The following is a 24,466-nucleotide window of genomic DNA, read 5'->3' as shown; positions in this document are numbered from 1 at the left end:
AGCTACTTGTAGTTGTCCTCCATGTTTACCCAGTGGTATGTTGAAAGCTTCCAAACTTAGGAATTCTATCTTCTGATATCATGGCTTTTATCACTTTTGTATTGTCCTTGGGATTTTCTTGACAGAGATATAAAAGTGGTTTGCCATTTCCTTTTCCAGTGATTCACATTTTAAAGGAAATCTCACTATCATGTGTCCATCTTGGTTAACCCTGCATGGTATAACTCATAGGTTTTTTTTTGTTTTTTTTTTTTTTTTGAGCTATGCAAGCCCTTTTGCCCCTCTACAAGGCCGCGATCCAGAGAAAATCTCACTGTTGCAATGCAGTTCTTTTGTATCTTTCTAATTAATTGACATATCCCACTCATCACAGTGATTCTCATAAACCTTCTCATCCCTCTTCCAACTTCCCATGCCTCTTTTTATTCCCATTCTCTCAGCTGAAAACCTTGCCTCATATTTCACCGAAAAAAATTTGAGGTAATTGGTAGTGTTCTCTGGTTGGGTTTCCCTGGAGGTCTTTGGAGAATAATTATCACAAGAGTAGGTTAAGTTCCAAATCCTTTATTATCTCCTTCAAAGTCTTGTCTCCTTATCTGGGGCCCGCTTAGCTTTCTAAGAAGACTTCTACAGTCTTGATTTCAGTGGAGAAGTGCAGGAGGCCAGGCCACCAGGAGCCTGACTTAAGGTGAAATGAATTTCTGTCTCCTTGGCTCCAAGAGCTTCTAGTGTGCTTGTCCTTTGTGGCTCTCAGTCCCAGCTTATATGCTCTACACTGAGTATAAACCAATCATTATATCACTAGGAAACCATTATTTTTGTAAGATCAGATCAATCATACTGAATCATGCTAAACTAGATAACCATTGTCTCATCAATTCCACTTAGTACCTTGTAAACATCCTTGTTTCATGTTCAGAGTTCTGACCCATAACAGTAATTAATTTGTCTCATGCGCCCTCTCTCTCATCACTCAGGGGCTTTTTACCACTCTCTACCCCTTCACTTATGTTTCACATGAACTTTTCTTCTTGACAAAGCTAACTCCTGCATTCCCAAATCATCTCATTCCATTCTCCGGTAGATTTCTCTGTCTGTTATCTCTACTCCTTCACTAAAATTCAATTGTTCCTTCTCTGCTGTCTATTTCCTTATAGCTTAAAAACATACCCAAATCTCTCCTATCTTCAAAAAACCCTCACTTGATTCTTCCATCTCTATTGGCTATTGTCTTATATTTTTCCTCTCTTTTAAAGAACTCTTTAAAAAAAAAGTAATAATTGCTTTTTATTTTCAAAATATATGCAGATAGTTTTCAACAATCACCATTGCAAAAACTCATGTTCCAATTTTTCTTCCTCTTTCCTACTCCTCCCTCTCATCTCCTCTTCTAGACAGTACATAATCCAGTATAGGTTAAACATGTGTGATTTTTTTAAACATATTTCCACATTTATCATGCTACACAAGAAAAATCAGATCAAAAAGAGAGGAGAGATGAGAAAGAAAAAACAAATAAGCAAACAACAAAAAAAGTGAAAATACTACGTTGTGATCCACATTCAGTCCCCATAGTGCTCTTCCTTTATGCAGATGGCTCTTCCATCACAAGTCTATATGAATTGGCCTGAATCACCTTATTGTTGAAAAGAGCCAAGTCTGTCACATTTGATTGTCACAGAATCTTGTTATTGTGTACAATGTTCTCTTGGTTTTGCACAGTTCACTTAGCATCAGTTCATGAAAGTCTCTCCAGGCCTTTCTGAAATCATCTTGCTGGTCATTTCTTAATTTTCCATAACATTCATATACCATAACTTATTTAGCCATTTTCCAACTGATGGGCAACCACTCATCTTCTAGTTTATGGCAGAATTTAGCTATCAAATTGATGATCTTAATACATCAGTCTGACCATATCACACTTTCCCATTTATAAATTCTGGTGACTCCCCTTTACTTCCAGGATCAAATGTAAAATTTTCTGGCTTTCAAAGCCTTCATAACCTGGCCCCTTCCTGCCTTTCCAGTCTTCTCATACCTTATTTCCCTTGGACACTGGCCTTCTTGTCGCCTCATGCACATAATACTTCATCACTTAACAATGAGCATTTTCACTTCCTATCCCTCAATGCCTGAAACTTTCTTTTTCTTGGCTTCCCAGGATTCCTTCAAGTCTCAACTAACATCCTACCTTTTATAAGAAGCCTTTCACAGTCCTTAATTTTAAAGCCTTTTTATATTTGTTGTTCAGTCATGTCTGACTCCTTGTGATCCCATGGACTTCTCTATGGAGAATTCTTGGCAAAGATACTGGAGGGATTGCCATTTCCTTCTCCAGGGTCACACTGCTAGTAAGGATCTGAGGCTGGATATGAACTAATAAATATGAGTCTTCCTGATTGTTAAGTCCAGCACTCTATCCACTGTGGCACTTAGCTGTCCCTTTTTAAATTGACTCTCCTACTAATTCTTCTTTCTCCCTTCTTACATTTCTCACTTGTTTGCTTAAGTGAGATGTATTTTTGTTCTCATCTAGGCATATGTATGTGTTATTCTTCCCTCCTTGACCAATTCAAATTAGATTGTTAGGTGTCAGCCATTTTCTCCCCATGGGCTCTCTCTTTTTTGTTTGTATAGATATCTACTTGAGCACCCTGTGTAATTTAATTTTCTTTAACTTAACTTTCCCTTCCCCTCATTCCCACCTGTAATATATTCTCTTTTTTTTTTTTTCTGTTCTTAAGATCATAAAGACTTAACAGAACCATTCCTAGACTTTCTTTGTATTTGGACTCCCTCTTATATCTCTAATGATAATATGATTCTGTAGGGGACCACATAACATCTTCCATATTAGAATATTAATCATTTGTCCTTATCTTAGTTCCTTATTTTTCACTTATACTTTAAAAAATATATATTTCTCTTAACTCCTGTGTTTGAACTTCAGTTTGCTTGCAGCTCTGGACTTTTTATTACAAATTTCATTTATTTCATTTCACCTGTAACATTGTACTTTTTTTTTTTTTTTTTTTTTTTTTTGCCTTCAAAATATTTTATTCAAGCCCTTCACCCTTTTATGGTGGTAGTTGCTAAATGATAGATGATTCTGATTTCTTAGTGCTTCCTCTTATGTCTGGCTTCTTGGCCTATTTTTTTTTGACTTAGAAACTTTTTATTTTGGATATAATATTCCTAGAAATATTCATTTGAAGGTTTCTTTTAGAAGGTAACTGAGAGATTCTATTTCTACTTTGCCTCTTGTTCCTAAGAGATTTGGGCAATTTTCCTTTAATATTTTTTGAAATAAACTATTTAAGATCTTGTTTGGGTCATAGTTCAGGTAGTCTAAAGATTCTTAAATTGTTTTCTCCTGAATCATCAATCTAATTCTTCACATTAATTTTTTTTTTTTTTTTTACTTTAACACTGTCACCACAAATTTTCTTTGGTAGCCAACAGTGGCCATTGAGTGAATGTTTTGTCCTTTCAGCTTTATTTGATTTGTTTCCCCTTGGCCTTTTTCATAAGGAAAAGAAATGTATTTAGCTAAATTCATAATTCTTCCTTTTACCTTCCTTGTCTTCTTTCTCATACCTTAGGCATACACTTTCTCTTTAACTACTTTTTTATGTTCCTTCATATACTATGTTTAGATTCTACCCTAGGTATATGTAGATTCATCAGACTCAACATCTGCTGTCTTTTTTTTTTTTTTTTTTTTCCTAAGGCAATTGCCCAGTGTCACACAGCCAGGCAGTGTTAAGTGTCTGAGATCACATTTGAACTCAGGTCCTCCTGACTTCAGGGCTGGTGCTCTATCCACTGTACTACCTAGCTGCCTCTGCTATCTTATTTAAAGACAGAAAATCTTTCCTCTAACTAGCATCTTAGCTTGATCTTTTAAATTCTAAAGTCTTTCAGCCTCTTTATCTTTTTTATTTTTATAAGTATTGAACTCTTAAGAAGGAAGGTGCTGTATTATTTAATATAACTCAACATTTGTATTTCTTCCTTCTCTATGTCCTTTTTGGCATCTTTAATGTTTCCTCCTTGCACATTTTCCCTCACTGCTTTTATATCTTTTCTTTTCCTGATGTACAAATATTGACCTTAAGTTGAATAAAACAGAATCCTTTTAGCTAAGTAGCAACAATGAGCTTCTTTTCTCCCGTGACCTTTTTTTTCCTGGTTATTGGGCTTAGAATTTGTTGGATGAAATTGTGGTTGTTACTGGATTCTTATTTTAGGCTACTTTATAAAAAAGATTCTCTTATTAAGCTGCAGATCTGTATACTAAATTATCTTGTTCCCTATCCTTTCAATTTTTTTTTGAAGAGTGCCTAAATCTAGTTTATAGCTTAGCAAAGGTTACTGAATCAAGAGAGGATGAAAGAGCACACAGAAGATAATTCTAAATTCAGTGTTCTTGTCATTCTAATAAAAAATAGAGCTGTTCATAAGTAGTATTTATGAACAGTGCTGTAGATTACTTAAACCAACATCTAGAACAATTTCTAAATTTATCTGCTCTTTTTAGAGCCTGGTTACTCACCCAGAACAGACCTCTAATTGTGGGTGTATTAATCTTAGAAAATATATTCTTCTTCTTGAACTTAAAATAGACAACCTGGATCAGTGGACAGATGCTGGGATGGTCCTACATGTCAAACTAAGAATTTAGCATTTTATTTTTCAGTAGGCCAATTTAGAGGAAGGGTTTGTTTGGGATTTTTTGTTTGTTTTTTCTTTTTTACTTTGAATATGAAGTAAGTAGAACAGTGGAGAGACTGGAAGCAAGGAAGACAGGGAAGTTATTTTATCTAGTATGCTAGGTGAAAAGTGATGAGCCATTTTAGCTTAGGCCCTCATCACTTCTTTTCTGGATTATTGTGGTAACCTTCTGAGTAGTCTCACTGTTCTTATCAACCTTCTTTACAATCCGTCCTATACACAGCTGCCAGTTGATATTCCTAAAGTGTAAGCCTGACGATGCCACTGCCAGAGAAAATTCTGCAATTCCTCATTTCCATTAGAATAATATAAATATTGTTCTTTTTGTCATCTAAAGCCCTTTACAATCTAGCGCCATCTTGTCTTTCTATATTATTCTTTATACATTCTGAATGTAGCTTGCTCTTTTGCTGCCCTCTATATATGACATTCTCTCCCCTGCCACTCTATTTTTATAGATATTTGTTCTCCATTCTGGGAATATCTCACTCATGCTTCTTAAAACCCCTGGATCCCTTTAAGGCTCAACAAGTATTAACTTCTTCAAGAAGTCCTTTCTAATTCCTCCTGTTGTATATATACAGTCCTGCATGCTACATGAATCAAAGAATTACTAAACAAGTGCTGAGTAGATGTGAAGAGAAGATAGATGCAAGAGATATTTTAGAGAAAGATAGAGATGGCTAAAATGACAGAAAAAGATAATGATAAATATTGGAGGGGATGTGGGGAAAACTGGGACACTAATGCATTGTTTGTGGAGTTATTAAATGATCCAAACATTCTGGAAAGCAATTTGGAACTATGCCTAAAGGCCTATTTGTGCATACCCTTTGATCCTACAGGGTTACTGCTGGGTCTGTATCCCAAAGAGATCTTAAAGGAGGGAAAAGGACCCACATGTTGTAAAAATATAACATTCTCACTCTTTATGTTGTTATTTGCTTGCATTTTATTTTCTTTTTCTTCCTTCTTGATCTGATTTTTCTTGTTCAGCAAGATAAGTGTATAAATATGGATACATATATTGGACTTGCCATGTATTTTAACAGATTTAACATGTATTAGATTACCTGTCAGATAGGGGAGGAGGTGGGGAAAGGAGGGGAAAATTTAGGACAAAAGGTTTTGCCAGGGTCAGTGTTGTTTTGTAAATAAAAAGCTTTAATAAAAATTTTAAAAAAAGGAATTGGATATTGAATGGATGCCCCTCAGTTGGGGAATGGCTGAATAAGTATTTTGTAAGAATGTTGTAATGGAATATATTGTTCCATAAGAACTGATGAGTAGACTGATTTCAGAAAACCCTGGAGAGACTCATATGAATTGATGCTAAGTGAAATGAGCAGGACTAGGAAAACATTGTACACAGAAATAGCAAGATTATATGATGATCAACTGTGATAGATCCACATCCAGAGAGAACTATGGAGATTGAATGTGGATTAAAGCATGATACTTTTTTTTTGTTTGCTTCAGTATGATTTTTCTTGAATAACATCACAAACATGAAAATATGTTTAAAAGAATTGCATACGTTTAACCTACATCAGATTTCTTGCTGTCTTGAGGGGAGATGAAAGAGCGGGAAGAAGGAAGAAAAAATTTGGAACAAAAATGAATGTTGGAAAACAAAAGGCTATTTTTTATTTTTATTTTTTAAAGCTTTTTATTTTCAAAACATATGCATAGATAATTTTCAACATTTACCCTTGAAAAACTTTGTGTTCCAAATTTTTTTTCTCCCTTTTTCCTCCCATCCCCTCCCTTAGATGGCAAGTAATCTAATATGTTAAACATATGCAATACTTATATATTTTTTCCACAATTATTATGCTGCACAAAAGAAATCAGATCAAAAAAGGAAAAAAAAAAGACAAAGAAAACAAAATGCAAGCAAACAAGAACAAAAAAAGTGAAAATACTATGTTGTGATCCATACTCAGTTCCCACAGTTCTCCCTCTGGATGCAGATGCCTTTCTATCACAAGTCTTATTGGAATTGTCCTGAATCACTTAGCTGTTGAAAAGAGCCATGTCTATTACAGTTGCTAATTACATAATCTAGCTATTGCTGTGTACAATGTTCTCCTGATTCTTCTCATTTCACTTAGCATCAGTTCATGTAATTTTCTCTATGCCTCTCTGAAATCATCATGCTGTTCTTGTAGAACAGTAATATTTCATAACATTCATATACTATAAATTACTCAACCATTCTCCTAACTGATGGGCATCATCAGTTTCTAGTTCTTTGCCATTACAAAAAGGGCTGCTACAAACAGAAGATAATATACTTTTGAGAAAAAATAAAATATATTTCTATGAGCAAAAGAAAATGAATGTTGAAAACTATCTTTATTTGTATTTGGAAAAATAAAATATTATTGAGAAAAATGCTAATTAGATTTGGTGAAGACAAAAGTCATATTGCTAATCCTTCAAGCGCTCTTAAAATCTCAGTTCCTCACTTTGCTTAATTTCCATGACCTCCTCCAGTTCACCTCACGCAAAAATGGTAATATCCTTGATTTTTTCATCACCCATAAGTGTTCTACCTCCTTATTTAACAACTCCATAATTTATCTGATCATTTAATCTTTCTCTTTGCTTTACAACTTCTTACCCTTTTATTCATCCTTGTAACCTTCATCCTCTTTACCCCTCTTTTCTTCCCCAAATTATGAGGCCCTCACCAGTAAACCAATTCTTCTCTATACTCTTTTTAACTCAGCTCACTTGCTTCCTCATTCTATCTCCAAACATTCTTTTCCAAATCCCAAACCTGGATTACTCCTACCACTTACCTCTTTTGTTTCTAATTCACTTATTAAACATAGCTAGAGAATAGTCATGAAACTTTACTGATTAGGTCCATTATGCATCTATATTTCAGAATTTCAATTTATATTTCAGAAGTAAGTATCCTCACTTCATCAAGATAATCCTTTTATATCTTTCTAATGAATCTCTGTTCCTTTCACCAAAGCAGCTATTCCAAACTTTATTCCCTAAGCCTTCTACTGAATCTCTACTCTCTTAGCCAAAAACTTCATTTTATACTTCTCTGAAAAAAATTTGGGGCCATTTATTGATAACTCCCCATTTTTTCCCTCCTTTTCATTTCATATTACTTAAATCTTCCCCTGTTATCTTCACCATTACCTCCAACTTTTCTTGAAGAAAAGATTTTCTTGCCAAGGCCACTCCTTTCACCTGCATCCTTAATCCCATCTTTTCCCATTTTTTTCCTAGCAGATTCTGCTATCATTCCCACTCTTTCTCCTCTTTTTATTTCTTCCTTGTGTGAATTGCTCGTTGCATGTTGCTCACAAACACACCCCTGTCTCTTCTTTCCTTAAAAAACCCTCACTTGGTTCAACTTTCCACAGCTATATCTGACAATATAGCTACCATCTTATCTTCTCTTTTTATTGGCCAAATTACTTGAAAAAAACTACATTTGGTGTCTACTGCTTTTTTCTCTCTCTGACTTCTAAACCCTGCACAGTTTGACTTTTAATCTCATCATTCAATTAAAAGCACCCTTTTCTAGTGCCTTTACCGAAGATTTTTTAACTGCTTGATCTAATGATCTTTTTTCATCTTTCTAAATATCTTTGTAGCATCTTCCCTCAAATGACTGACTTTCTACTCCTATATATACCTTTTATGTACCTAATTGTGTGAAGGTTGTTTTCCCCATTCGAAAGTAACTTCTTGGAGGGCATCTGCAGCTCTTAGAACAGTGTCTAGCACATAGTAAGTGCTTAATAAATATTTGATAACTGACAGACTAAATGGCATAATGAAGAATATGCTAAACAAAAAATCTTTGCAGCTCTCTTATTTCCCTCTGAAAACTTGTTTGTATGTAAAGGGGTATGGAAAGACTCTTGTAAAAGAGATCTCTAAATTATCTATTTGTAATTAAGGACAAAGGATCAATCTACTATATATTCTTTGACTTTGGGGGATTTTTTTGGGGGGGGGTAATGGTTCCAGAGAATTGAATCTAAGGAGTATTTGGCCAAATTATGCAAACTTTTTGTATACAATTTGTAGAAATAATTATTATGCATTTGTCTCCAGAATTAAGAAATGGAAAGAGCAGCAGCGTTGCGTTGAAGAACAAAGGATCTTGAGAATGACATATCAGGAAGATCTGTATTCTGAGGAGAAGACATGTGAAATATTAACTGATTTAGAATTGGAAGATAAGAGAGGAGCCACTAATAAAAAGCAGCAGAGGAGCAGAGAATGTATTAGGTACTTTGGGAGAAGTGTTCAAAACTTATTACAAATTTAAAAGAATCACAGTTCTGTCCCTTTTCAGGAAAAATGGGCTATGTTTCCCCCAATACTTTTATTTTCTCTTGGTGACATCATCATCTTCCATGGTTTCAGTTATAATTTCTATGTAGCTCATTCCCATATATCTGTATTTGGAACCCTAGTTGCCTGAGCTCCAATCCTACCTCATCAGATGTCTTTTGAATATTTTGAATTAGTTTTCTTGTTGGCATCTTAAACTCAGCATCCAAACCAAAATCAATTATCTTTTCTCTAAAACACTACTATCTTCCCAAGTTCCTTATTACTGGTGAAGACTCCCCTAATCCAATCACCAAGGCTCCCAACCTATGTCATTCTTGACTCTTCACTCTCACTCATCCTTCATATCCAGTCCTTTTCCAAGATTTGTTCCACATGACTAATAAGGAAATATGTTTAAAATATGTATAACCTACATCACATTGTTTGCTATCTTGCGAGCAGGGAGGTAAGGGAAGAAAGAAGAAAAAATTTTAAACTCAGAATCTTGCAGAAATGAATGTTAAAAACTATCATTACATGTAATTGGAAAAATTAATTGATAGAGGAAAAAAGATTTATTATTCCTATCCTTTAGCATATCTTTCACATCTTTATAACATCTCTCATATACATCTCCTCTCCATTCACAGAGTCACAATCCTCCTTCAGATTCTCATAACCTCTTCCTGAAATTATTGCAACAGGTTTCTAATTGGTATCTTTTTCTCAAGTCTCTCCATACCCCAATTCATTGTCCATTCACTTGCCAAGATAATTTTTTTTTAATACATAGGTATGTTACTCACCTCCTTTCTCCCTTTTACCTTTCTTTTACTTTTAGGATCAAATGAAAACTCCTTTATTTGGCATGTAAAACTTTTTATATCCTAACCCTTCTCTACTGTTCCATCCTTCTTAAATTTTACTCTTCTCTAAGTACTCTCTTATGTTCTAGCGACATTGACTGCCTGGCTCCATCTCTGTGGTTTTGTACCAACAGTCACCCACATTTGAAATGTTCTATATCCCATCCCCTCCACTTCTTAGTTTTCCCCTAGTTTCATTCAGGATTAAACTCAATTCTATCTACTCCAGGAGATCACTCAGCTACTAATATGTTTTCTCTCAGAATGCTTTCCATCTATTCTGTATTATATCTTTTCTGCCAAGTTCTTTATGTATCATCTTATTCACTAGAATTTTAGTTGCTTGAGAACAAAGACTTTTGTTTCTTTCTTTCTTTGTATTACTAGCACTTAGCACAGGTCCTAGCACATAATATGTTCTTAATAAAAATTTCTTAACTTGAGAGAGAAAACTACTTTATATTATTTTCCCCATGTTGTAGGGATAGTTAGAGAATAAATTAAGGTACAAAAGCAGAAATTGTTTCACTCAGGAAATCACTTAGAAGGACTAGTTTGATTCTTTAATCTACTTTAAGTGATTAATTAATTAATAATTAAGATGCCAGGATTTTCTGCTTTCCTTGCCTGCCTTGCTCATATTTTCTTTGTGTCATAGACTGGCACATAGAAAGTGTTTAATAAATGTAGGCTGTGATTTTTACAGATACATAGAAGCTTTAAGAGCCCAGATACAAGAGAAGATGCGACTTCACAATATTGATTTACCTCCATTGTGCTGCTGTGGTTCTGATTTCTGGGATGCTCATCCTGATACCTGTGCCAATAATTGTATCTTCTATAAAAACAATCAAGGTATGTTTTTAGGAAAATATGAGATCTGATGGCAAAAAGTTGAGACATGTTAAGGTTGAAAAATACTCTTTATCTCTCACCAGAACAGAAAGCCGCATAGACTAGAACTCTAGCCATTTCTTGGGGGCAAGGAAGTTTTGAATTGTCCGTTTTCTTGGGATGTTGAGATGATTTGGTAAAGTACCAACTCCATCATTAAGAACCTTACCTGGCTGGAAATGCTGCCTGCTGATCTTGGGCGAGCAAATTAATCATCATCCAGGTTCTGAGGTCCTGTTCAACAACAAAGGCACTCATTTCTATGTCCCAAAATAGTGTATTTGAGATACTTTTAGTGAGATAGTTCAGTGGAGTATATGAGATACTTTGTGTTTTTTATGCTGGTGGCCTAAATTATTTTAATATTCAAATTACTTCCCCTTCTCATTTGTAAGATGGTAATAATACCTCTACTACCTAGCTCCACAGGTTGTTGTGAAATTGTAATGAGATAATGGATGTAAAATCCTTTGCAGACTTCAAAGTGCTCCATAAGCGCTAAAGGTTAGGGGTTGAACTCTTGGAGGCCAGAGGGAAATTTCTTATTTTATTGGCATAGAAAACTCTCTGCAAGAAAATTCCCTCTACCAATGCAGATTTACATCTGTTTTGCAATTTATAATCATAGAGAGTTTTACTGAGTGCTTAAGTGATGATAATATATTTACTTGTTTATTTGTTTGGTTTTGAGTGATTGATTGTTATTATCATTTAGATGATGTATTTCCAGATTAGGGAGACAGAACTAATAAAAAAAGATTGGGCTGTGGAGAAGTTAACTTTACATTATTTTGGAAGTTAATTTTTTTTTTAATCCGTGTGAAAACTCTTGGTTTACAGCATACACTCAAGCACTACATTCTGTCATCTCATCTTGTGAGATTTCTGAAAGTAACTCATCAATGCGACTCGCCATTCACAGTTTTGCATCTGCGCGCAGAAGGAACTGGAAGATTCTGTAGCAGTAAGATTCTGGCATCAGTCTACACTCCAGATCAATTCTTCAGCGGGTATTTGGATTTAACTTATCAGGTGTATGATTCTAGGGAGTGGGATTGCAACAGAGATATCTTTATACTCTCTCAGAAGTTAGTCCTTGATGGATGGATTACACCATACCTTATGGAAAGAATACAGATTGGGGTCTAGGTTCTCTTATATGTAAATCACACAAGTGCAATTGTATTAAAAAAGGCCAGCAGTCAGGCTTGAGACAGACAGTACCTGACTGCTCTGCTGCTGATGAAGAAGAAATTTTTGTGAAGACTTCTCTTTTAGAGAGGGATTCTCAATCATTATCTGTTCTGAACTGAATTTATTTTATTCTTCTGACCAAAGATAAAAGTATTTGGATAGATCATGTGTTCAAAAGAATTTCCAAGTATCATCAATCATTTTTATTGTTTTCTTTTCTAGTTATACATCAGAATCTGAGATGGGAACTTTGGATTTTGAAACACATTATCTTCTTAAATATTTATATTTTCTACATCACAAAAAAACCTAACCTAAAACATTGCTTCTTTTCCAATTCCATGACTATTAGCCTTGGAGGCAGAGATTTTGTTTGCATTTTTTTCTTTAGAAGGCTTGAGGAAAATTAAGTAGTTTCTCTGAATATTGAGAATCTTTATATGAAAGAAATAATACTTTGGAAGGTGAAACTAAACTTGAAATTAATCAAGTATTTTCTGATATCTCCTTTTTGAATCAGTGAATGAAATATCTGCTGAGCAGATAAAACAAAAAATCTCTCTGATATAAGCTTGGTTTGTCATGGCAGCTTCCTAAACTTTTTTTTTTTTTTTTTTTTGTAGGTAAGTTAATCAGGCAGTTGCTAGTCAGTACTTAATGATAAAACATTTAAACTGGGATTTGATAGATGCCAAAACAGATACTAGTGGGTGGCAGGAAAAAAAATTATCAAATTATTTTTTGATTTGACCATTTTTTAAACCAAATTAATTATTTGTCAAAATGCTTGAAACCTATATGTTCATCGTTCCAACCTCAAAGAATTCTCTTGACCTTTGTTTCAGCAAATGTTTATTAAGCACCTTATCTGTGCAAAGCACTGATTTTTGAGATGCTCTAACAATATCCTTTCATCTTAACTCAAATATCTGAACTACACAGTGTAGAAAATCTCTTGCTGTTTTAAAAGTCTGTACTTGTGTGGTCTTATGATTTGCTTGTGGTCAACTTGTTGAATTGGTAATAGGACCAAAGTAGGGTTAATCTTTACCTAGGTCTAATGAATTCTGTTTCCCCAGCTAAGGCTTCTCACCATTCTAGGTTCAGCATAAATTCATCCTTAGCTGCCGTGTCAGCACCATGGTTATGATTTTCTATCGTTAGTTTTGCTTTTATGGAATTGGAGAATTACTGAGAACCTAACTGCCCTCCTGAAAGAAATCTAGGTTATCCCTGACTATAATGCTATAATGCAACAAAACTTACTCAGATTAAATTGGAAGTCTTAAATATAAGCTTAAGGAAATAAGAATTTTGAAGATCAGTTCCACAAATTTCCCTAGATTAATACAGATTATAATTTCTTTTAACTTTACCATAAGAAAAGTTCAGAAAATTGAGTTGGTAAATTTTTAAAGAAATTCTTTTGTTTTTGGAAAAAACTAATATTGGGTTTGTTGTGAAAGTTGTAGTAATTGTTGTCATTTCAATTGGAAATCTAATTTAACTTTTCTACTAAAATTCTAAAATTTCTTTACTTTGCCTTTGATATATTTGGTCACTCACAACTCACAACTTAGAAAGAGTGCAGGCCTATTTATTAAGTTCAATGTACTCAACTCTTGAAATTTCTTGAGATGTGTTAGATTTTCTATTCTTTTTAAACAGAGGGAATATATCTTAGAGTAAGTACAACCTGTTGGAAGTAAGAAAATCACAGTTCAAATTCTAGCTTGCTACTAACTGACCGAGTGACCTTTCTGAACCTTAGTTTCTTTATCTGTAAAATGAGGAAGCTGGACTAGGTGACCTCTAGCATTGTTTTACTTCAGACAGAAAGAAGGTTCTCACAGGTCGTAGCTGCTTCTCTGATTCTTTCCAAGAACAAGATCCTGCTTTTCAGTTTCCCAGATGTATTAGATGGATAATTTATTTTGTGTACCTTGCTATTTTCTTCAATAATTCTAAGATTTTATAAATAAAGATGGTTTTATACTTTTTAATAGTTTATCTTTGCCTCTTTTCTTCATTTGTCACGTGACATGTTTGTCTATAATGTACTGATGGTAGAATTGCATTGTAGACAGTGAGATAAGGAAACATCTGTACTTCCTTTTAAGCTCTCTTATGACATTGATCTTACTATTAAAGCCTGTACTGAAGTACTGATACAGTTAAGAGAGAAGTAGAAGTATAGAAAGAATTTATTAGTGAAAATTATTACTATAAAGTCAGTGAGGAAATCTTATCCCCTTTAGCTATCTATCCAGAAGAGATTTTTAATGAACTAGTATCCATACCAGGAGGATAGACTCTAGAATACTTTAAATATATATATATATGTCAATGAAGCATGCATTTTCCTTTATGAAGTTAGAAGACCAAAAATATCTCATGTTTCCCTGAATAGTTTCATGTTGGGGCTGTTAGCCCTAACAACTTTGGTGATATTCATACTCAGAGCTCACATTAAGGTAATACTTTTCAGTTTGGAAAGTAATTTCCTATCCCTTTTTGATGAATGGTATTTGTTAGTCTGTGATTAATAAATGCTTGTTGAATGAATGAATATATGGGTGTAAATAAAGATTTTTCACATAGTGATTCTGATAACTTAAATGATTTAAGTGTCCATAGTCATGTTTCAGTTAAGCTAGAGTTAGGACTTGAACAGACCTCAGAGGATATCTAGCCTAATCATAATTGAATAAGACAATATCTAACAAATCATCCAGCCTGTGCTTGAAGTCATTGAGGTTCATCTAATTACTTCCAAAGATAGCACATCCCATTTTTTAATAGTTCTAAATTGTGAAGATGTTTTTCCTTATACTGATACTAAATTTGCCTCGTTGTGACTTCTATCTACTTCTCCCAGTTTAATCCTGGTTCTGGGACTATAAATAGAACAAGTTCATTAAATCTTCCCTGTGTTAACTCTTTTAAAAACATCACATCCACATCTCCCCACTTCCTAGTCATCTCTTTTCCGTGTTAAACACTTTTAGTGCCTTCAGTCAATCTTCATGGTATTATCTCATGCTCTTTTCCCATTATGGTTGTATTTCCCTTGGATGTTCTCCAACTTATTAATGTCTAAAAGTGTGTTTAACACTAAATACAGGATTCTGACCAAAGGAGAGTACATGAAGACTATCACCATCTTAGTCATGGATATCCCACCTCTCAGTGATATCTAAAACCAGTTTTGTTTTGTTTTTTCAGCTACTCTAACACAGTAAATATAGTGAACTTTCTGCCAAAATTCATGTTTTTCAAGTGAAATATTCTTTACTTAAGAAACTCTTAATTTATGAAACTGAATATTTTTTACCCTAAAACTTATTAAGATGAAATTAGAGATAAGTGTAGAACCCACCATTCTAATTTTTAAAAGACTTTTGTGGAACTTGTCATCTGTTGAACTAATAATCCTTAGCTTTTTCACCAGGAATGCCACCTGTGTGTTTTCAAAGGCATTGATTTTTTAAAAAGAGATTTATTAAGAGGTGTATAGCAACTAAATCACTACTGATCAGAGAAGTGCAAATCAAGACAACTCTAAGATGTCGCTACACACTTCTCAGATTGGTTAAGATAACAGGAAAATAAAATGATAAATGCTAGAGGGGATGTGGGAAAACTGGTACACTAATATATTGTTGGTAGAGTTGTGAACTGATCCAATGATTCTGAAGAGCAATTTGGAACCATGCCCAAAGGGCTATAGAACTATATAAAACCTTTGTTTCAGCAGTGTCTTTACTGGGCTTATTTCCCAAAGAGATCCTCAAGGAGGGAAAAGGACCTACATGTGCAAAAATGTTTGGGCAGCCCTTTTTGTAGTGACAAAAAACTGGAAACTGAGTGGATGCCCATCAGTTGGGGAATGATTGAATAAGTTATGGTATGTGAATGTTAGGGAATTAAGAAACGATCAACAGGATGATTTCAGAGAAGCCTGGGGAGACTTGCATGAACTCAGGCTAAGTGAAGTGAGTAAAACCAAGAGAACATCGTATACAATAACAAGATTATATGATGATCAACTCTGAAGGGCTTGACTCTTCAACAATGAGGGTGATTCAGGCTAATTCCAGTAAATTTGTCATGGAGGGAACCATCTGCACCCAGAAAGGACTGTGGGGACTGAATATGGATCACAACATAGTATTTTTTTTTACCTTTGTTGTTGTTGTTGTTGTTTTTTCTTATATTTTTCCTCTTTTTCATCTGATTTTTCTTGTGCAGTATGAAATATGTATAGAAGAACTGCACATGTTTAACATATATTGGATTGCTTACTATCTGGGGAGAAGAGAGTAGGGTAAAGGGAGAGAGAAAAATTTGGAACAGGATTTTCAGAGGTGAATGTTGAAAACTATCTTTGCATATATTTTGAAAATGATTTTTTTTAAAAAACCATATAGCAAGAATAATAGTTTGAAAAACATCCCTGCTGGACTAGGAGGACACTCTCTCATTGTACATAAGGATTTTGGAAAGAATGGGTTCAACCCTTAAAGTCCAATGGTAGTGAAGCATCTGTGTACAAAGTATATTCACAAAACTACCACTCCCAACTTCTGGTTTGGATAATCCAGTTGAAGGTACTAATAAAAATAGCAAAGTTCTAAACCATTAATCCCTGAGGCAAGATGAAAACATGAAAGGACCCAGAGAAACCTATTTTGCATTTCAGCAAAATTCTTAAAAAACAAAACAAAACAAAACAAAACACCAGAAGGGGCAGCTAGGTGGCGCAGTGGATAGAGCACCAGCCATGAAGCCAGGAGGACCTGAGTTCAAATGTGACCTCAGACACTTAACACTTCCTAGCTGTGTGATCCTGGGCAAGTCACTTAACCCCAATTTCTTGAGAACCATCAGAAGAAACGATAAAGCTAAAGTGAAATGTCTATAAGTTCCTCTATGTAGTCTATAGCTACATAACAAGATTCTTAGAAATCTGCAGACACTCAGGATAGGTTAATAACACAGCAGCATACCATTTGGAATTAGGGGAGATAAGTCTAGATCAAGTCCCTAGCCAAACCATGGCAGGAGACAGAGCTATCTCTACTCAGTACAAAGTCCAGACAGGCCACAGCCCAGCACTTAGGCATCTGTCATCCAAGCTATAGCAAGAGACAAGGCCAGGACAATGATCTAATAGCCTACTACCCAGGAAACACATGGTGAAGCTATTGTAAGGAAATGGGTCAAGGCACCATAAGGGAGGAAATGGTGTGAAGTTGGCAGTGCCCTTAATAGTTAAGTTGAGAAGAGGGGCAGGTTTGAGGAAAAAGTTACATTTTGGATTCGTTGAACCTGAGAGGTCCAGGAGGCATTCAATTTGAAATATCCAATAGGGAGCCAATAATGGACAAGATCAAGAGAAAGACAAGCACTAGATGAATGAATGAATGAATAAATGAAGCACTTAAGTACTTTGTGCTAAGCCCTGGGGATACAAATAGGAAAGAGGCTACTTTCAAGAAGCTCACAATCTAATGGAGACAATACATGGAAGCTGCAAATTAGATGGAAAGGTCCAATAGTCCTTAAGGTACAACTTCCGAAATAGATGATAATGCCTCATTCATGTCATTTCCACTGATAAAATTGTGTTTTTGATGTTGAACCATTTGACAGTGCCAAGGACTTTGGTGACAAAAATTTTCTTTCCCTGAATCTTCAATAAGTGTAACTGTAGCATGTGTTCACTTACTGGAGTAGTTGCTAGACTACATTTATCCAGGAGTTGCTTCTCAGGACGATAGCTGTAACTACTAGCCTGGAAGCATTATTCCAAAGATTCTTGGGTGTATGTATGGTCCGAGGCGCACTCCATCATAAGGGAAGATGGTAATCATGGTGATTGTGGTAGTTTGATTTGCCTGGCAAATACTGCCCCTTTTCTCCTCTTAAGAGTGCTTGTGTTTCGGCTTCAGCTAGGCTAGCTTGCCTGTCTTTTGAGTGACAGTCAATAGTTATTGGAGATGTATTTACACAAAAGCTATTTCTCCAGATCATGGCTATGAAGGCTGGTAGTCTGGAAGGGTGCTGTTACTCTCAGGGCTCTTATACTTATTTGCCAGTTAGTGGCAGTTGTTGCTGTGGTGATTAAGAAGGTGCACCCCTTCTCCACAATGATTTACTCTTTCAAAAATTGCTGAAGGGGCTGATCTGCTTGCAGTTTTGTGACACTGCTATTCCTTTTTCCTTTTTTTTTTTAAATTTTATAATTACAATCCTTCTTGACAGTACATATGCATGAGTAATTTTTTTACATTATCCCTTGTATTCATTTTTCCAAATTTTCCCCTCCCTCACTCCACCCCCTCCCCCAGATGACAGACAATCCCATACATATCAGATGTGCTATGACACTGAAGCTCTTGGGTTCAAAGACCTAGGCTGTCTTCATCAATGGAAGAGAGCTAATAATGGTCAAGTTACTGGTGGTGGTTTAACTTTCCTGATAGGTATTACTACTTGTCTGTCTCAGGGAAGGAAATTAAGAGAGCAAGGAAGAAAATGAAAAAAAAAAAAAAAGGAAGGAAAGAAGGAAGGTGGAAGGGAGGAAGGAAGAAAAAGGAAGAAAAGGAAGGAATAAAAAGAAAGGGAGGGAGAGAACAAGGAAGAGAGAAAGAAAAAGGGAAGGAAGGAAGAAGGAAAAAAAAGTCATTGGCATAATGCTGATAACTAAACTCTTGGAAGTTGATATTGTTATTAAGTGAGAACATTAGAGAAAGAAGAGTATTCAGGACAGAGCTTTAGAGTATGGATTATGAACCAGCAAAGAAAATTGATGAGGGGTTAGGCAAGGAGGAGGAGAACCAAGATTGAAATCTGGATACATCAGAAGCAAGAATATTTAAGAAATGGTGTCAAATAGGTAAAAAAAAAGAATGAGGATTTTTATAATGCAGATATTTAGAAAAAGATGAATGAAAATTTAGAAAATTGAGAAGTCATTTAGAAAGACTTGGAAATTAGGAAATCACTAATGATTTTGGAGAAAGTTTTAGTTTTGTGTCCAGCAGCCAGTTTGCAAAGGTTTGAGAAGGAGAAAGTTGAGGCTATGAGTATAACTAGTTTTTTCTAGTCATTTGGCAATGAAAAAAAGTTTGATATGATGATGATTATGATTTTGATGATGATATGATGCTAACTTGAGTGTGTAGATATTAAGGATGGGAGAGTCTTTATTTGAAGGCACAGAAAAGAAAACAGATGGAGTAGAGATGATTGTACGAAAATCTGCTGGGGAAAAAACAAACAGGAAAAGTTAGGATCAAAGGTACATGTTGGCCTTGATAAGAAGAGCCATTCTTTATCAGCATGAGAAACTTTGTGAAGGCTTTGCTGAAATATAAGGAAACTATATGGCATTCTTCAGCTCTACCACTGCCTTTTGTTTCATATCACAGTCATTTCTGGATATCTAGCTTTCCCCCCACATCTACCACCCCACTTTGTAACCTATGTTACAAAGAAAAAAAATAAGACAAAAGAGCCAATAATATGATTTCATCTAATTACAATTTTCATGATGTTTTTGCTAAAACTATGATGGATCTTTGTAATCACTTTCTTTTCTAACTGTTCAAATCCCTTTACAATAGATTCTAGAATTCTGCTCGGAATTGAAGCAACCTCATGAACTTCTGATTGGCAAATTCCATTTTTTTCCCTTTCTTAAAATGAGGAAATCTGACTTCCAATTTCTCCCACACTCCATAATTTTTGGGAAAAATAGTGATTATTGCTTAATAATCACACACCTTTTCCTGAATCTTAAGGTTCAGGGCCTGTTGGCTTGAACTCATTAAGAACAGCTAGATGCCCCTCTTGTTGATTTGTTTCAATCATGTCCGACTCTTTGTGACCCTATTTTGGGTTATTTTTGGAAAAGAAACCAACATAGTTTGCCATTTCCTGCTCTATCTCATTTTGTAGATGAGAAAGTAAGGCAAACAGGTTTAAGTGACTTGGCCAGGGTCACACAATTAGTAAATGTCTGAGATCAGAATTGAAGACATGAAGATGAGTCTTCCTGTTCTACCTGCTGAGTCATCAGCTGACCCAGATTTGCTGTCTTAACCTTTTCTTTTCTTCTTTATTGCTTTTCAGTTCCAAATAAGGCATATTTTGTTCTCTCTTTCCCTAGGTAGATTTAAATCTAAATGTCATACTTCTTGGCAAAGAATATAAAAGCAAAAGAGGTGCTCAGTAGCCTTTTCCCCTTACAGAAATAAGTCCTATCCCATCTTTGGTCTTTCTCTTTTCCCTAATATAGCTTAAAATTTCTTTTTTTATTATTATCCTTAGATTTTCTAAAAAAAAAAAAAAACCACAGTTAATTTAACTTTATTACTCTTGACACTATTCTTATAGGGATATGCAATGCTTTTAGATTCAGCTTCTGTTATTTTCCCCTCTTTCTATATTCTGTACAAGTCTTTTTAGATTCTAAGTTGATTGATGAGTTTCTCTTGTATCTATATACATGCCTACTCTTTTGACAACTCATTTTCCTTCTATCAGGATTGTTTTGCTTCCCATGTCTAAAGAATTTTGGTCCATGGATCCTACTTATTATTTCCTAGAACTATTTGAAGTCTCTCCCCAAAACCAGGTAGCACATCATAACTATCCAATCATCTTATCTCACATTCTAAGGAGTAATTCTTCATGAGGTTCCCATCATTTTTATTTCAGCAAACAATTCCTTCTTTTTGATGAGAATCAGAATAGAAGTTCCCTCCACTAGTACTTACATCTTCTTGGATGTGACTTTGGCAAACTTCTGGGCCTAGCACTTGCTTACTTTATACATTGTAGATACTATCTGTAGTTTGATGAAAATATATAGAATATTTTCGTTTTCTCATTTTTGTTTCATTTTGAAACCCTTTTGATTAGATTTCCAAAAATCTAAGCAAGTATGCTTTTTGTCAAATGCTATCACTTTTTTTTTTTTTAAGCCTTGGTCTGGAATTACGATACGGTGAGCAATTGTGATGAAACCCCCAGTCCCCTTTAAAGGCTTTCATTTTCTTTTCCAAGACTGTGTTATCTTTAACAATCTTTTCTGTATTCAATAGTAAATTGTCATCTGGTTTGACAGGCTCTAGGAGATTCACTATCATGTCTTAGAAACCTACCTGAGGAAGACAGCAAAACTCTCTATTGTTATTAAATCAACAAAGAACTATTTTAAGTGCTTTTCCTCCTCTTGAGAGATATGAACCCCACTATAACCAGAGGATCATCAATTTAGAACTCAGGGTCCTCGGAGTCCATCTACTGCAACCTCCTCATTTTACAAATGAGGAAACTGAAGTCATTTGTATTATGTCATGGGGATAATAAATTACAGAGCTACAATTTGAACCCAGGATCTCTATTTTTAAAACCAGCGGCCTTTCTGCTGTACCACACAATCTGTCTGATTTGTTTGTGTCTCTGATTCTGACTATATCATCCCTTAATTTCCAGTGCCAATGAATCTGTATCATCATTCACTAAAAAACAATTTCTTCTTTGGTCAGTCTGCTTTCTTTTTTTGGAAAGAGCTCCATATCTTTTACTTGGCTCAAAATGTTCTGTTAGACCTTCTTCCTTTTTCTTTGTGTGATGATGTTCTCCTACCTTGTAACCTGACTCAGGTCAAGATTCCTATTCACTTTTCCAAATGCTTTATCTTCTTTGTTTTCACATTGAAACTCTTCTGGCTTTTCACTTTTGTTTGATTTTGAGGTTTGTTGTATTTGATTTGTTTTGGGGTTTGTTTTTTTTTTTAACTCTTTGCTTCCTATGATAACTCTTGACTCTCAAACTTAGTGTTCAAGCTCCTCTGCCTTCTCTTTGGGGAAGCACATCACCACTCAGCAGAAATAGATACCACTTTCTCTTTCAAACTAGAAAAATACCATTTCCCTGTGCTTACTGGAAATGAAAGCCTTAGACTGTCATTCTTGCTAGAAGCTTCTCTAGGGAACTGTTATAGTATATATACTGCTTGTGCCGTAGTCTTCCACTGGATTTGTCATACCCCTCACCTGTTACCTGATGATAACCACACTCATCTGTCTTCATTTTCTTACACACTTCTTAACTTTTATTTACCTCAAGTTCATTACTTCAGTTTTAAGTCTTCCAGCTTTCTTTCTTTTTCAGTTTTTGAGGTCTTCCTAAAATTCCCTCCCCCAATTTCTGTCTTTAACCTTCTTAATTTTAAAACCCTTCCCTTTTCTTCCATTTGCTCAAATCCTCCTCCTTTTCTCACAAAATATTTCATTCCATTGTTTTCCCACTATACCCACTGTCTCTGTCACTAACTCCTTAGATCTGAGAAGCTTCCTTTGTCCTTGAGACTATTCTACTGTGTTAATTATCTGAATCTCATCACTATGTACTATGTCTTTTTTGATTGGGAAGGACAGGACATTCTGTCAACCTTTTTCTGTCCACTGGGTACAGAGTCTAAGAGCTAGTGCTTTTATCATTGCCTCCTACTCAGGATATGAAAAAAGGAAAGGACATATGTTAGGGATTTTTATTGTTGTTGTTATTGTTTTATTTAAATTTGGATTGAACTTTGAAAAGTTTCTGGTTTTTTTTTCTGGGAACTAGCTTCTTTTCTTTCAACTTTAAATGATTAATTTGCTTTATGTTACATAATGGGTACCACAACAATGCTTTAAAAAAAAATAGGAATTTGGAAGAGTTGCATGAATAGGTTTCCTGCTGAGGAAGGCTACAGATTTGTTTGCATTTGCTATTCATGGTCCTGATGAGAAATTAGCTCATATAAATCGGTAAGTTCATCTCCAACCCTTCCTAACATCATTAACCTTGGTCAATGGATAGGCAAAGGGGGAAAAAAAATTAAATTTACCCCATTTCTTTGAGTCAACCCAATACATTGTTATAAAATACTTATTAATTCATACATTAAAGCCAAGAAAAGGCAAAAAAAATTGCTATCATTTAATTCACATCACTAGATCTTTTCCTGGCACCTACTCTAAGTTTGTGCTAGCTAGAATGTTACAGTACATGTCTAATGTGCTCATTAGGAAGTGTGAACAGGAAGAACCTGTATCTGCTTTAGGTGCATCTCTTATCTCAAAAGCTTATTCCTGATTATGAAGGGAAGATTGTTTAAATTGGAGGATTACTTGGGATTCTGTAACTATTCTATGGAGACAACAGAATTAGCCAAAAATTTATTCAGTATAGCAGTCTAACTAAGGGCCAGGCAAGGCTGGTTAAGAAAGACACCCTGTAACACAGCCTTGTCTCTTAAGACTGGGTTTGAGGCCTCACATAACTAGCTTAATATGGCAGGATTGTTATCTACTCCAAGAGCACTAGAGTGATCCACATAGGATGAGAAAGGCAGTCACAGAAGAAAAACTAAGGGGCCTGGAAATGGGGAAGAAGAGCAGGCAGTTGGCATATAATCTTGGAGTCAAGAAGGCCTGAGTTTAAATCTGATCTCAGACAATACCTCTGTGATCTCAGGAAAGTCACTTAACCACTGTCTACCTCAGTTTCCTCATCTGTAAAATGGAATAATAAGCCCCCTACTTCCCAGGTGGGTTGTGGGGATCAAAGGTGATATTTATAAAGTTCTTAGCACAGTTCCTGACACAGAGTAGGTATTTAATAAATGGGTTTTTTTTAAAGAGTAAAATTAGGATTTTTTTAAAACTAAAAATCTTTAAAATTCTTGGACCTAGAGATGCCACTGCTATCTCAAGGAAGTTAAAGACAGAAAAAGCCTCCATACTATGTGTGCACACATGGTGATTGTTCCAGGAACTTAGAACATTGCGTTTTTCCCCCCCAAGTTTCCTTTTGGTTCTGCTATGTAGAAGGAAGCCATATCTTCTATAAAGTGAACAAGTATTTATTCATTTAATTTAATAATTAATTTACCTAATTAACAGCCAGGCACTATGCTAAGTGATGGATAGAACTTGACTTACTCCAGCAGGTATATTCCCATATACTAGCATTTCAATTTTTCTGCTCTTCATCCTTTAAGAGAGAACAGAATCTTCTTATATGCTTTATCCATTCACTTTTCTAATAGGCCCCTTGAGATTTCATTTATTCACATCAATCAGACTCAAATTAGTCTTTTGTCTACAGGAAGGCATTTTCTGATGTAAGTCTATTGTAGCCTTCAGCATAATTTGATGGGCCCTTTAAATGTTGTAAAAATGGATTTCAAAATATCCAGAAAAAAATTCTGCCATGGAAGCTGGTTCAAGGAGTATGGAAAGTTTTCAAGAATGAAATTAATATATAAGTCATATTGATGAGAAAAAAGAGATCTACTTAAAGAGTTCAATATATAGGGATATATAGGGAACTCATCAACTAATGGAAATTTTAAGTGGACATCTGCAGAAGATGGTGAAATAAAGGACAACAAA

At 35.0% G+C, this 24,466-nt stretch overlaps 1 protein-coding gene across 7 annotated transcripts in view; it reads left to right on the top strand.

Annotated features, from left to right (window-relative positions):
* Positions 1-14,018, top strand: part of CCDC15 (coiled-coil domain containing 15) — a 49,397-nt gene extending 35,379 nt beyond the window's left edge. For 3 of the 7 annotated variants that reach the window (XM_074303905.1, XM_074303904.1, XM_074303907.1), the window contains 3 exons: positions 8,830-9,006; positions 10,627-10,775; positions 11,655-14,018. In XM_074303905.1, the coding sequence (XP_074160006.1) occupies positions 8,830-9,006; positions 10,627-10,775; positions 11,655-11,776 (448 nt within the window). In that variant the 3' untranslated portion in view covers positions 11,777-14,018. Of the gene's footprint in view, positions 1-8,829; positions 9,007-10,626; positions 10,776-11,654 lie in introns of those variants that run through there. The other 4 variants (XM_074303906.1, XM_074303902.1, XM_074303908.1 and 1 more) reach the window with 3 other exon arrangements.
* The last annotated feature ends 10,448 nt before the right edge of the window (positions 14,019-24,466 follow it).

Source organism: Sminthopsis crassicaudata, chromosome 3, assembly GCF_048593235.1.
Source record: "Sminthopsis crassicaudata isolate SCR6 chromosome 3, ASM4859323v1, whole genome shotgun sequence".
Taxonomy (NCBI): domain Eukaryota; kingdom Metazoa; phylum Chordata; class Mammalia; order Dasyuromorphia; family Dasyuridae; genus Sminthopsis; species Sminthopsis crassicaudata.
The sequence above is the reverse complement of the archived record's forward strand: the minus strand, read 5'-3'. Positions and strand labels throughout refer to the sequence as shown.